Raw genomic sequence first — 14,367 nt, forward strand, 5'->3', positions numbered from 1 at the left:
CAGTGTCTGCTCCTTCCAGAGCGTGTCCTGTGAAGTCCAGGTGTCTCCTTCCTAAATTGGAAAGATCATCCTCCCTAGATGGTATCTCTGTGTCTTTTTGTTTGCGTTCCCCTTACCTTATTTTGCCCAAGCGCCCACTGAGGGCTTTTGAGTCTGGTATCAGTGAGTTATATAGGGAGTGTTTTACTTTTGTCTAGACAAAGAGGCTGAGGGAAAACAGTTGAGTCCTTGGGAAACAAACACACGCAAAACTTTCGGTTTAGGCTTAATCAGAAATTCATTGGTTTGAGCCCTTTCAGTTGGGAAGAGGAACAGTTTGTGTATCGAAGCAGAAAGGGGAGGAAAGGACGGAGATAACTTGATGTCTGCTGCCGTGTCCCTTTTACTTAGAAGGTTGCTATCACTTCACAGATTAAGCATTTAATCATATTGATCCATTTTCAATACAGGGCTTCAGCCTTACTCTCACTACCTCCAACAGTGTTAGGTATTTATTAGTGGAATCCGGCTAAAAAAAGAAATACGGGTTAGTGGGAAAAGAACTGCAGCTAAGATTGCGCTGCGTGTAATTTAACAGCAACTGCAGCCTTGGGGCCAGCCCCCCGGCCTGTTTCTAAAGCCCCGTGGGGGGGGGAAATCCCTCCCTGCACCTAGATTTCGTTTCGCGCTGCCTTGCTCGAGCTCGCTCCTGAAACCCCTCCGAGTAACCGAGGACAAACCTTTCCGTCTCGGAACCCGGCGGCTGCCAATTGCCCTGAGAAAGCCACGGCCTCTCTCCCGCGAACCCGCGTTCAGGGGTGCGATGCTCGGCGCCTCATGCCGGGAGGGGCCGCTGCCGAGCGGTGAGACCCCCCCACACCCCCCAGCCCCTCAGCGCTGACCAGGCCGCGGCGGGGCCTTGGCGCGCTCCGCTCCCGCGCGGCGCGGCCCCGCCCCCTGGCGGCGCGGAGGGCGGGGCGGGCGGCCCCGCGCATGCGCAGTGCGGCTCGGCGGGGCGGCGCCCCCCGCCCTCAGCGGCCGCCGGGCGGGAGGAGCCTCCCCGCGAACATGGCCGGGGCGCTGCCTCGGCCCGGCGCCTCCTGAGCCCGCCGCACGCCTTCGCCTTTCGCTCCCGGGCAGCGCGGTGGGGAGAGGGGCTGGCGAGGGCCTTCCCCCCGCCGGCGGAGCCGCGGCCATGGACGAGCAGAGCGTGGAGGTGAGCGGTTGGCGGCGGCCCCCTCGGGGAGGCGGGAAGGGCGGTGCGGGGGAAGCGCTGCCTCCACACCGCCGCATCCCCGGGGCCAGAAGCCCGGGCGGCTGCACCTTCTCCTCCGCGGGGGATGGTGAGCGGCCGGGGCCGGGCCTCTCCCGCGGGAGCCTGACCTGTTCAGGGGTCAGCGGAGGGCTGGCGGGCGGCGCGGAGCCCTCGGCAGGTCCTTCTCCCCTTGCGAGGGGGAAAGGGGCCAGGCGGCACCGAGCTACGGGCGGCCCGGGAGGCGGAGGGCAGATTTGCAGCTCTGCGGTGGGCAGGGATGCGCAGAGCTTTGGCTCGTGTGCGCGCTGAGCTGGGTAGGAAGGAAGCAGCGTGTAAAGAGGTGGCATTTCTAGGTGACACGCAGTTATTTTACATGAGTCGGGGTTAGAAAATAAATTGGAGATGCCTCTTCTGGAGGTGGATGGAGCCCTGGCGCTGAGTGAAGGCGCAGTGCTCAGTGGTGTCTGTAACCTGGGCAGCTTGCACGCATTGCTGCGGTCTGTATCAATAGCGGTCAAACAGCAGAAGAATTTTAAAAAACCTCGTGTGATATTTTCCTGTGAATGCATGTATTGCATTTTAATGGTTTGCGGCCATTAAAGACGACACTAATGTACGGGGGAGATACGGTGGTATCTGTAAATTGAAGATAACACCTCACTCTTGTGCTGATTTATAATTTCAACTCTGTGGGGAAAAAATCAGCCCAGCCGAAGAATCTCTCAAAGTTTCATAGTTAAAGCCAGAAGAGGTCAAACTCCTATACAATACAGAATGTAAAACTTCTTTGTCGATGAAAAATCTATCCATATGGAAAGCAAACACCGCTTGGTATTTCAAAATACCTTCCTCGTTTGGGGAAATGGAGGGAGGTGAGGTTTTTGTATTCTAGAACAAAATGCTTCTCTTTTCAAACGGGTATAGTAAAAAAAAAATGTGTTAAAAATATATTTTTATTGCTCAAGATTGATTAAATGGGGGATGAGAGAGAGTGGAAATTGTAGAGCTGGTGTAAATGGTAGACCTTAAAAGAATGTAAGCCTTATAAAAGTCAAAAAAATGCCCTGTCCAGTTCAACTCTCCTCGTTAGCATTTTGTATAATTCATACATGCACTTACCATGGTTTCAAATCAGTTTTGTGGCAGTGTGTTGGAACTCGTGCCTGCAGAATCTGCAGGTACAGCACAGTTTTTTCTGGCGGCTGTTCAATCCTGAGTGAACATAAGCAGGAATAATATCTTGGCTACAGGAAGGCCCACTTCAAAAAAAGCTAAGCCAAACAAAGCAACTGTTCCTTGAAGAAGGAGCATAGTGTTATAAAATGGGTGCTAAGAGCTGGTGTAGTGTAGGAGAAAGCGGGGAGGAGAGCCTTGGTGTTTGACGTGGTATCTCGCTCTGAGATGCGCTATCTGTAGCTGTTTGGAATGGGACTGTGTTTATGAAACCTGGCACTCTGCCTGGAAAATAAATGGCACTGTGATATGTTTGAAGTATGTGGCTTAACAATAGCAATAATCTACCCTTTGCAGAGCATTGCTGAAGTATTCCGATGTTTTATTTGTATGGAGAAATTGCGTGATGCACGTCTGTGTCCTCATTGCTCCAAGCTGTGCTGTTTCAGTTGTATTCGGGTGAGTCTGCTTATTATAGTGTGTTCTTGTAAATGTATGAACTTTAAAACTGCTTATTTTATGAACACATTATTGGATTCTTTCTCCTTTTCCTGGAGTTCCAAGGATTTCCTGTCCTGTGCCCTTTAGTTTCTCTTTCAGAATCTTTTACAACACCCTGAGGGAAGATAGGCAGGCTGTGCATTGTGTTTAGTAGTGCTAATTATAGAGACTATCTGGAATAATTGCTTTTAGGAAGCAGACATAGAATGATCTCTTCTTTAGCATCTTTTGAGAGTTAGTGATGCCTGGATGGAAGACAAAAGTTGGGACAGGAATCAAATGCTGACTTTACATGTGTCAGTATGGAGCACTGGAACGTCATAACATCACCTCTTGTTATCTTGGAGATGTCTTTAAACACCAAACTAGTATAATATGATCAGATAGGGGCTAAATCTTTCTTGAGGGAGTCTGGTATAGCAGGTTGAAGCAGCATCTGAAGCACCTCAATTCATTTATTAAGGTCATGGTTGCCAACGTGTAGCACTTCCTTTCCGAGTCCACACGCTGTGGTAGTGCAGTGGGAGAGGGTTCAGCTGAGGTTTTCAGACCTCCAGTAGTATCTCCAGAAATCGGCACAATCCTCGTTTTGCTTTGAAAGCTCTGACAAGAACTTTAGGTGAAGGATTCGCATGACAAACTAGGAATGTTAGATGACATATTGTTGCTGGGTGGTGAGAGATTATTCATGAGAATCTTTAAATGTAGTAGTGAGCTGACAAATATAAGCCCTTCCACTGCTGAGCTTTTACACTTGTAAGTTGTAGTGGGCAGGTGAAATTCTTTCCTCAGTGACTTGTCTTTGGAGCTTTCTGGAAGAGAAACATTCAGGGAGTCCTTGTGGATTTGATCGTTGAACTGCAGGTATCTGCCTCGAGTATAAATAGCTCGAGAGGAAGAAATGAGTTACCTTGAAGACTAATAATTTAGACTGTGAAAATATGCTTGTTCTATCTTTTGCTTTCTTTTGCCGAAACATGCTCTTTAGTCTGTGGCTATAGGAGTCCGTGCCAGGTGTGTGGTTTCTAGTAGAATATTTGATACCTCAAAATTCTTTGCATAATTTTAACTGAAGTGTCTTTGACATCTATAGAAAAGTGGGTGCTTTGTTACTAAGATACAAATAGCAGCTTCTTCTGTGACTAAGTGGTTGAACAGTTAAATTACAAATCTGTAAGAAAAGGAAAAAACACAGGAATAAGAAGATGTAACTCCTAATTAACGATAGAATGTACTTGCTTGCAGTTCTCTTCTTACAGTATCTTTAAAAATGTTTTTCCTTTTTCCTTCATAGCGTTGGCTGACTGAACAAAGAGCTCAGTGCCCTCACTGTAGGTAAGGTTTTTAATACCAGAAACATATTATCGGGAGGTGGGTGTACTGTCCTGTTATGATTGATCTTTTTTTTCAGTGCAGGTTGCACTAAATTTGTAAGCTTGATTTCTGAGACCTGCGTGCTGTTACTGTAAACATTTACCCTGGTATAATGCTTATTCTAAAATTTGTTCTAGTTTTGTGACAGGCTAAGCAAGATCTTTGTGCTTCCCCTATGCCACTGCTGTTTTCAGAGCAAGTAGTTTGTGTAATAAGAGTAACTAGAGAGTATTCCCCTTAGAACTCTTTATATGCTTCTTGTAAGAGTCAGAGACCAGAAACTTCAGTTTTCAGACTGAAATGTGTGCTTTTTTTATACCTATAATTCATGAGAGTTACCTTGTGTTGCAGCTTTGTCTGAGAGGTAGCTGAAATGTGTTGTTTGGGTTTTGGTTGGGTTTTTTTAATGCAGTGCCCTACCCCATCCCCTCTTAGCACTTCTAGTCCTTGAGTACCCAGCAGTTCTAGCTCTCGATAGACCAGAAATTTGAAGGTAGCATATTTTTTTTCCCCTAAGGGAAGGGAGGTATTTAAAACAACCAACCATTTTTTGCAGAACTTTTTTAATATTCAGCTTTTAAAGTATTCAATCAGTAGCTCTAAGGAGGATCAGTAGTTTGTAAGGAGGTAGATATATTGACATTTTGCAGAGGGGATAATTGAAGCATTGCAATGGAGATAGTTAAATAATGGGAGAAATTGAAGAAGCACTGAGAAATGAAATTATTTGCTCAGCGTTATCCAGGAGCCTATCGAGAAATCTGGAAATAGTTCTTGGGTTCCCCATGTAGCTACTCTGTATGTCACTGTGGAGTGGTTCCTGCCTCTCGCCAGCCCCCAAACGAGCAAATCCACATAAAACATTACTTTTTTTTTTCCCCCCCTTATTTCCTGAAATAGCGGCTTTTTTTTTTTTTTTCCTTTGACTTTTCTGATAGTGCAGAACTGATGAACTGAATTCACTTCAGTGTTTCTCTTGTAGCTCCTGGAGCTGAGTTCTTGCTCTAACTCTAGCAATGCTTCTTGCAGAGCCCCGCTGCAGCTACGAGAGCTCGTGAACTGTCGTTGGGCAGAAGAGGTCACGCAGCAGCTTGATACGCTTCAGCTGTGCAATCTCACCAAGCACGAGGAGAACGAAAAAGACAAGTAAATGGAGTGTTCTTCCCATAAAGCAGTTTGCTTTATATGAGCAGGGTTTTCATTTCAGTTCATTATAAGAATCAGGAAACTGATAACTTTTATTTACTTAAAAGCGGAGTTGTGCTCACTGTCTGACTAAAAGTTGGAGTTCGTTTCTGTCCTACTTAATGGAACGAGAAAAGCTCTTCAGTGTCTTTGCCTAGAAAACTACTCCTATTTCTGTTTTAACTTAATAAAATTAAAATGAGAGATAATGGGAAGCATGAAGGGTGGTAATACTTCATATGCCTCTTAGCCCTTCTTAGTGACCGTACATTAAGACTGCGGGTGCTGATGTGGTATCTCGGCGCATAAAAGCAGAGAAGCTGTTCTGAGAAGATACCTTCTAGTCCCTTGCGAAAATGTAATTGATAAACCCAGTTTGAGATCAAAGAAAGTATATAAAGTCCCCCAGAAAGCACTGCTATTGCTGTATCTGTCACGTTACTGCTGTTTGTTCTCATTCCTTGTCTTTAGAGCCTCAGGTATCTTCTGATATATCCTCTTCCTAGAGAAGTACCAACAACTGTTGGTACTTTCTCAGCAGGCTTTTCTCCTGTTTTTATCTTATTCCCGGTGCTATTATGTATTTTAAGATACATTCTGGAGATTTGCAGGAGAAAAGTGTGATAAGAAGCATTGAAAAATGGTCAGGGACTAATTATGTGTTCTCTGCCTGCCTCCTCCCCATGTTCCTGAATGCTGATGGTGGGGGAAGGGAGAGGCATGTATTTTAGGTCTGTGCTTGGTTTGTTGATTCATTCTGTTCCTGAAATTTTAAAAAATTACAAAGATCAGTTTGTCCAAAAATCTTATGAGCTGTTGCTCTGTGTTTACCTCAGGTCGTGTATGATCAGGATTTTAATAATGTGAAGTATTAACTTTGAGAATTCTGAGCTTGATTTATTGATGATATCCTTTATCTGCTGGGTAAAAATCCAATTTTAGTAATGTACTTTCTCTCCGTGAAGTAATTCCTGAGAGAATACAGAGAGCAACATTTATTTTACAAACGGTTTTTACTGACTATGAGTAGTAGTATAGCAAAACTGTGCTGATGTTTTGTGCTTTACTCTCAGTATCAGGTAGCAAAACAAGTGAAGATATTAAATAGAGTTTGCAGAAAATTCATAGCTATTTTCTGTTGATGATATGTGTATTTTTTGATTCAGGTGTGAAAATCATCATGAGAAGCTTAGTGTTTTCTGCTGGACCTGTAAGAAGTGTATCTGCCACCAGTGTGCCCTTTGGGGGGGAATGGTAAGAAGAGACTTCACTTGCTTATATCCACGTGGTATGCTACAGTAAGGGGCTGCAAGCGTGATGTTTGACAGCAGTTTGAAGAGTTAGAAATGCTCTGAAACTGTTATGGATATTGAATTGCTGTGCAAATACTGTAGTTGCACATGTATTGATAATTTAATGTGAACGTTGGTTGTGGAAGGCGATACCTTCTGTTTATAATTAGAGAAGCACAATGACTTTTTGCCAAAAGAAGGTCAGAATTACCTTCCTTGTTATAAACTTCATGATGACTTGGACAAACTTTAGATGGTGGTGAGAATTTTATGGGAAAGGACAAGCTTTCTCAGAAAATATAGATACTTATTTTATTTAAATGTTCTTGCCTGTAATCTTGAATATCTTCAAAGTTATATTAGTAGCACAATTCAACACGCTGTTTATTATCCTTTGAGTGTTTCAAGGAGAGACTACTGTCATTGTTTGGAATATAAGTGGTTAACAGCATGCTGCCTTTGTTTGGGAAGGGTGTTTTAATAATAATAAAAAAATAACCCTTCTATCATTATTTGATTTCTTAGAGAATTGCACAGTGAATGAAACAGTATATTTTTGGAGGACTGTTGAGCCTCCAAATAACTCTTGACAGGAAGCTTTGATGGTATGAAAGCCAAATTCATGACTTCTTATGAAGGGAAGTGAAAGACAGACTTCCTACGTACAATCTGCTCTGGAACTTTTCCAAAACGAGTGATACAGTAGGAGGCTTTCTTCCCCTCTCAGTAATTTAATAGGAGTGGAATAAATTTAAAATGAGATGCTCTATTCTCCACCTCCTTCTCCCCATTTTTCTTTTTTGACAGCATGGGGGACATACTTTTAAGCCACTGGCAGAAATCTATGAGCAACATGTCACAAAAGTAAACGAAGAAGTGGCAAAGCTTAGGAGAAGACTCATGGAACTGATCAGTTTGGTGCAAGAAGTGGTAAGAAATTGATCCTAGATAAAGTTTTTTTTTCTGTAGTGCTCTACTGTCAAAGGGTAACTGTGAAGTGGGAAATGGACGTAGTACAGCATTTCATATGCTCGTCATGTTTTCGGTACCTGCGCAGAAACTGTTGCTTCTGTGAAGATAATCAGATCATCCCATAGAGAGACGTGTTTACTTTTTAGTTACAATCTTTTTATACAACGTGGAAAGATCAACGTATTCTCAATACTTGTTTTTGTAGTTGCCAGACAGAAAAAGGTGGGAGTTAGGTAGCGGGGAATTTTTCTTTTGGTGTATGCTATTTAAAAGCTAGAGTTGCACGGTTCTTTGAAAGATATATTTTTGTCAACGCTTATAAAAGTGCAGCCTGCCATGCTAAACAAGTATAAAAATGCTTTATTCTAACAGAGCTTATTTTCCTTTCTTTTGGAGAATAAACTCTTGAGTATATTTGAGTCTACTGGATGGGCTGTGAAGTAGCTCACTGGTTAGAGGTTGGAAATTTCTGCACCTCGTTTTTTTTTCCCTGTAGGGGTAAATGAGTTAGACATCCAGATATTGACATGTTCATCTTTGGCAGTTCCAGTGGGAATTCCAACAATTCAGTAAAGTTTCTTGTGTTCTAGGAAGGATTATTTTTGTGTTCTGCTGAATGCCGTTACATTTATTATGTAGTCTTTGTGTGAATAAGGGTTTTTTTTGAACAAATTTCCATATAGTTTTTGTCTGTGCTGTTGTTCGGGTAGTTGTTTGCCTCATGCAGTGGTAGGTCAGCTCTGCTATTTTTGGGCTACTTGTAAATAATTGTAAAACGTTGAGAGGATTGCAGCCTTCACTTTCCAGGGTGAAGGGTGCAGTTTTTATCAAATTATTCTTGTTACCAAGAAGGTAACTTTTCTGTGCTGCTCAAGTTACAGAAGAGAAACTGGCAGTTGTATTTACAAATTTTGGTACTAAAGAAACTCCATATGACAAATCTCTCTGCAATGAGAAAATGTTGCTCAACTTCACTGTTAACCTTTGGTCACCCACCAGAGGGCACGCTTAGGTGTTCAGCAAAAGTCAAAGGATATTTACAACTGGTAACAGGAATAGCCTGTAATACAGCTCATCTAAAACCACGTTTCTCTTATTTTAAGCATGTAAGCTTCAGTAAGACCAGGGTTATTTTCTTTTTTCCCTCGTAGAAAAATAGGGCTGGAGGGGACTCTGGGGAGGCTTAGGCATTTCTGGGGTCTGAGAGTGGAATCTATGTGTAAATGAGTGAAAGACTCAGACATGTAAAAGCTTTGTTTTTTTCCTGAACCCTGTTTTAGGAGAGGAATGTGGAGGCGGTGCGTAGCGCGAAGGATGAGCGAGTTCGGGAAATCAGGAATGCAGTGGAGATGATGATTGCCCGGTTAGACACACAGCTGAAGAACAAGCTTATAACATTAATGGGTAGGTATTTGCCTGATTTTATTATGTGTAGGAGCAATATATTAACAATGTGCAAAGAAATCTGTTGAGAAACTTTCTTGCCCTGAGAGTATGACTCCTTACACACTTTGTGGCGTTAAGCAAGTTAACTGCTGACAGAAAGCTACCTACAGCAAAGCTTTTAGTTAATTATGTAGTTACTGTGATGTTAGACATAACCTGGCTGTGTTCTGTGAGAGACTCCTCTCTAACAACTTGGAGAATGTTTCCATCTGATTGGAAGACGTTTAGTACCTTTCACTTAAAGTGTGTTTACACCATAATTTGTGTTAGCCAAGAAGCCCATCGTTGTAATTTGACATCTTTGGAATATATACTTGTTCTAATGTTTTTTAAATGATATTAAAAATGTATATGAGATGTCTGGTGAGCAACAGTTCAGATCCATACGTACAGGCAGCCTTGTCTGCAAAGGAATAACGTGGCATCAGGAATCAGAGCTGCTCGTTTGGCTCCTGACACTTGGTAACTAGGGGCTGGTCACTTTAGCTCTCCTTTGGTATGAACAGAGGTGAGAAGACAGGTGGGATGCTTACAGTGTTGAACTTTACGGAAGCAACACTACTAAAAATGAAGTGTAGCTTTTGACGAGAAGGACAGAATATTCCTCAGCTGGCTGTAACTCTGTGCATGCTTTACTCAGCTGATTTTTCTTCTGTGCCTTGGTTGTTCCACGTGTGCTTTCATTTCCATAATGCATCGTTAGGAACACATAGTGAAGGTGGCAGCTTGGGATGTTGTATTTATGACCTTAGTTTTGCAAGGTATGCAACCAGTAGATCAAAGTACCCAGACAAATGGGTCCTTGACCTTGTATCTATGTACTTGTCTCAGAAATAAAAGTAAGGCAGTAAAATAACTGCTGAAATTGTATTTCTGATGCTTGAAATCTTGGTGCACAGATATACACACACCCTGCATCTCCCTGCCACCCACCCAAAGAAAACCTGAAATGTTCATGCTTGGAAGATGTCCTTAGCTTTGATAAAGCTTGCTTTTATTCTCTTAGTCCATTTCCATTAAAAACAAAGCAACGTAATAAATATATATTACGTTATGTTTCAAGTTCCTCTTCAAATTCATGTCAGTACTTTAAAATCTTTGCTTTAAGTTAAATCCAGGATCCATACGTTCATACATATTTTGTGTCTATATTGAATACAGTAATCAGTCACAAGATTTGTTTTAGTGTGTACTAATTAAAGATAAGCCTTAAAGCTGTGGTGGAACATCTTTTAATTATTTTGCACGTACAGGTTAACGTTTTGTCCACGTAACACTTTTTTTTTTTTTTTTTGCTAACAACTGCCAAACACTTTTCAGGTATGTAATGTATGATGGGAGACAAAGTAAATCCCCTTGATAGAAAACAGACAAATATGACTTATTTTTTGTATTCTTTCTTGTTATGCTCTTCATGCCAGTTGAAATGCACAAACACATTTAAACACTGTTTGTTCTTTTTTGTAAAGAAAACACTTAAACATCAAAGTCAAGAGAAATGGTGGCTTTTAGGAGAAAAGTGTCAGCTAATATAAAAGAGATCCTTGTCTGGAGCGAATTCAGGGAAGTCAAACCTGGGCTTTTTTTTGTCTAAAAAAGCACCCCAGAACAACAAATCTGCCATTTCTAGGACACAAGAGTGTTTCATTACTGTCTTAACCTCAAGCGAGTTCTTCACTACAGCTCTAATTAAAAACGTAGGCTTGCTTTTAAAATGTTTTCTCAATCACCCTTGGTATATTTAGAAATCCTTTACTTTTAGTAGGTTCTGGGGCAGCTTCCAGGTGGGTGGGTGGGTGGGGAATTAGTTTCTTAAAATCCAGTGAGTATGTGTCTTTTTTCTTCTTCTTTAAACATGTATCACTTTCTTAAAACAGGTCAGAAGACATCACTCACTCAAGAAACTGAACTTTTGGAGTCCCTGCTGCAGGAAGTAGAACATCAGGTGATTATGAAAAGAGCTGAAACACTGTTACACAGATCCCTCCTCAGTTGGCCTTTTCTATTATTTTATTTATTTTTAAACTATTAATTGGTGGATATTTCTTGAGGGTATCTTTTCATTTAAGTGGCCTTAGGTTGCACTATTTCTTCTTAAAAACAAGTATGCCTTCTAGAAATAATGAAAGATGTTCTGTTGCTTGAAAAACTAGTACAGGGATTAGTAGTAATATCATATAAAACTACACAGTTGTGTGTTTAAGGTAGCATTTAGATGGTGTGGGTAGATTCTGTTAGTTCTGCTGCTGCCAACTGCATATGAGTGGCTATAAATGGAGAATAAACAAAAATGTTCTGTTTCTCATTGTGCTTTTGAGGAAAGCTGAACCGGTTCTAGTTCTTTTTATTCCTGTCCACCTGTCTTTCCAAGAAGATGACGTGGTATCACTTTTTTCATCTTGCTTCTAGCTATTTAAGTTCAGCTTTTGAAAATGAAATACTCAAGTTCTGCAGAGCTTGATTGTACTTGCCCTGAACAATTCCTGCTTGCTCTGAAGGAATGGAAGGGTTTTCTTCCTTCAAGCATTACTTCATCCAGTCATTTTCTCTCAGCAGTATGTGACATTTTGAGTTGGGGATGAGGGCTAAGCCTCTTTGAGCATTGCCCCTTGTCCTGTATTCCATTTTCATTCCCTGCACTGCTTCTGCCTCAGTAAGAATGCTAAGCTGGCTTTATCACCTGATCAGCGATTATCATGTTCTTCTTGCACTTAAGTCAATTATTTCATACCTATGATAGAATGTCTTTGTTGAAGAATTGAGGACATCAGGAGGATGAGTGCTCCTGCATACCATGCATCAGCATTTTTTTTCTGTTTGCCAAGAGCTCTCTGTGTATAGATCGTTCAGAAATGACTTCTGCTGCAGCCCAGATGAGAACCTTCTAAATCCTGAATAGCAACACATATGCAGCTCTGCAGATCAGCTTCTCTCTTGCAGGAAAAAACCCATGAAAATAATAAATCCGTGCTAGTGGAACATGACAACTTCTCCCTCTAAAATAGGAGGAAAAGCTTACTAACTAAAAAAGAAAAAAGGGAAGATGTGGACATCCAGCAACTGCATAGGTCTCTACTGCTTATTTAAAGTCATTATGTATGTCTTTGTCAAGAGAGGCTTTTAATGTATTATTTTTGTGGAAGTAACAGAAGTAATTGAAGATAGCAAAAATGTGACTTTAAAAAAATGTACATATTAGTCTCACGTAATCATCTCAAAGTTTGAAATTAGGTCTAAGATATGTTTTTCCAGTGTTTAAAGTATAAATAAGCCGTATTTATAAATAAATTTTTATAAAATAAACATTTGTCTCTGTTAGTAAAGAGTTTTAGAATATACAATATTAGCTATTCGAGGAACATACCAGGTTAGGTTTTATTATTTCCTTTCAGCTTTTGAAAATACCTTTGTTATTCTGGAATGAAGTGGGTGTTCTGGCCTCCTATTTAAGATAATGTAGGCTTTGTGCTGTTCACATTTGGATTAAAAAAACCCAAAACAAAACAAACCAGTGCTTGGCAGTACAGCGGTAAAGGAGTAACTAAAATGTAAAGGAACTGTCTAATCTCACAGGAGCTTGTATTGCTGAGTTGTGATGTATTGAGCAACTTACCCTAATGTCTAATTAAGCATCCTTTCCAGATTGATTTACATTGTTATTCTTGCCTAAACAGTAATAGATGTGACTTGGTATTAATCAGACAGTTTTTATATAAATTAGTTTAACCCAAGTGAACTGTGTAGTAGTTGCTGTAACTTTCACTGTAGAATTGGACAGAGTCTTAAATACTCGGGACTTCCCAAATGGGTTGTGCAGGCTTTGGAGTGAGGCAGAATTAGAATACCTATTTTAATTTCTAAGCAGAAATTTTAGAACACATGACTGTTGGCTATCATAAGCAAATTTGTAGTCTTAACTGCTGACAGTTTCAAGGGAAATAAAACCCAAACAAATAAAAAAAACCCAGCCCAAACCAACACACCACCAAGCTTCATTTTACTTTGCCTTGTGGGTAATCTTTCTGAAGCTGTGATAGACATGCAATTTATTTTGTTTAAAAACAAAAGCAGTCAAAGCCTGTGGTTTCTACTAATGACATAAGGATTTTTTTTTCCTCCTTTTTTCCCATATAGTTACGATCGTGCAGTAAGAGTGAGTTAATATCCAAAAGTTCAGAGATCCTGATGATGTTCCAGCAGGTTCATCGGAAGCCCATGGCCTCCTTTGTCACTACTCCTGTCCCCCCAGACTTCACAAGGTAAGCACTGCATTGCCTTTTTGCTGTAGTTTGAACTTGGAAGCCATCTCATCTCAGTGAGGGGGAGTCCTACTTCAGCTATAGGAGCAGTGGCAGTGGTGATCTGTGGGGTAACACAGTTTGTTCTGTTTCTGTGTTAAACGTGGTACCTTGGGCTGAATTTGGGTCCAGGCTTATACACTGAAAATGATAAACTGCTTAACTTACTCCTCTTAGTAACCTATACTGCAAGTAGGCTTTGCTGTTCCAGCAGGGCTTATTTTCTCTCTGTAGTCCCTGCTGGGGAGTCAGGACAGTGGGTTCCAGCTGATAATTTTTTTTTTTTTCCTCTTTCACACTCAGTTTACTGATTTGTCCTTTTTCTCTTATTATTGGGTCATTCAGTATATAATTGCAAGCTCTCCTGAGATACCTCTGCAGGTCACCTTAATTCAGAATATCCAGCCAAAATCACTTCATAGCACAATTCCTCCTAAAGAGAGTGCTGCTAGTGCTGGGTTCTGAGGAAGTCTGTTGAGAGTTTAGGCTAGCTGGCTGAAAAGTGTCTCCAAAAAACTGAAAGTAGGAGAAATCCTAAAAGAATTGCTCAAATAATTTTGTGTTCTCTAGCAAAAATCAGTTTGGCTGGCTTTTAAATGCAATCTCAAAACTATTTTCCTGACATGTTTTCTGAAAAGAATAATTAAATGCCTCTCTGAGGAAAATTTAAGTCTGAATGTTCATTTTCCCATGGCAGTAAGGCATCTCCTGCTCTGAAACACAAACCATTTAAGCTTTGTGCTTTCAGCCATGCAATAGTTTTGTCCTTTCTAGAACTATCATGGAGTCTTACATTAAAAATTCAGCATATTAAGAGATCATTAGCAATCACAGGTAAAAGGGCAAATCCTCTTAAATACTCTTGGTTGCTTTTCCCTTCATAACATAAAAT

At 41.1% G+C, this 14,367-nt stretch overlaps 1 protein-coding gene across 2 annotated transcripts in view; it reads left to right on the forward strand.

Moving 5' to 3' along the window:
* Positions 1–1,017: 1,017 nt before the first annotated feature.
* The window catches only part of TRIM37 (tripartite motif containing 37), a 30,860-nt gene continuing 17,510 nt past the window's right edge, over positions 1,018–14,367 (forward strand). For both annotated transcript variants that reach the window (XM_074922642.1, XM_074922643.1), the window contains exons 1-9: positions 1,018–1,195; positions 2,765–2,866; positions 4,203–4,243; positions 5,312–5,428; positions 6,634–6,721; positions 7,567–7,689; positions 9,012–9,135; positions 11,055–11,122; positions 13,312–13,436. In XM_074922642.1, coding sequence (XP_074778743.1) covers positions 1,175–1,195; positions 2,765–2,866; positions 4,203–4,243; positions 5,312–5,428; positions 6,634–6,721; positions 7,567–7,689; positions 9,012–9,135; positions 11,055–11,122; positions 13,312–13,436 — 809 coding nt within the window. In that variant the 5' untranslated portion in view covers positions 1,018–1,174. The remainder of the gene's footprint in view (positions 1,196–2,764; positions 2,867–4,202; positions 4,244–5,311; positions 5,429–6,633; positions 6,722–7,566; positions 7,690–9,011; positions 9,136–11,054; positions 11,123–13,311; positions 13,437–14,367) is intronic.

This window comes from Athene noctua, chromosome 19 (assembly GCF_965140245.1).
Source record: "Athene noctua chromosome 19, bAthNoc1.hap1.1, whole genome shotgun sequence".
Taxonomy (NCBI): Eukaryota; Metazoa; Chordata; class Aves; order Strigiformes; family Strigidae; genus Athene; species Athene noctua.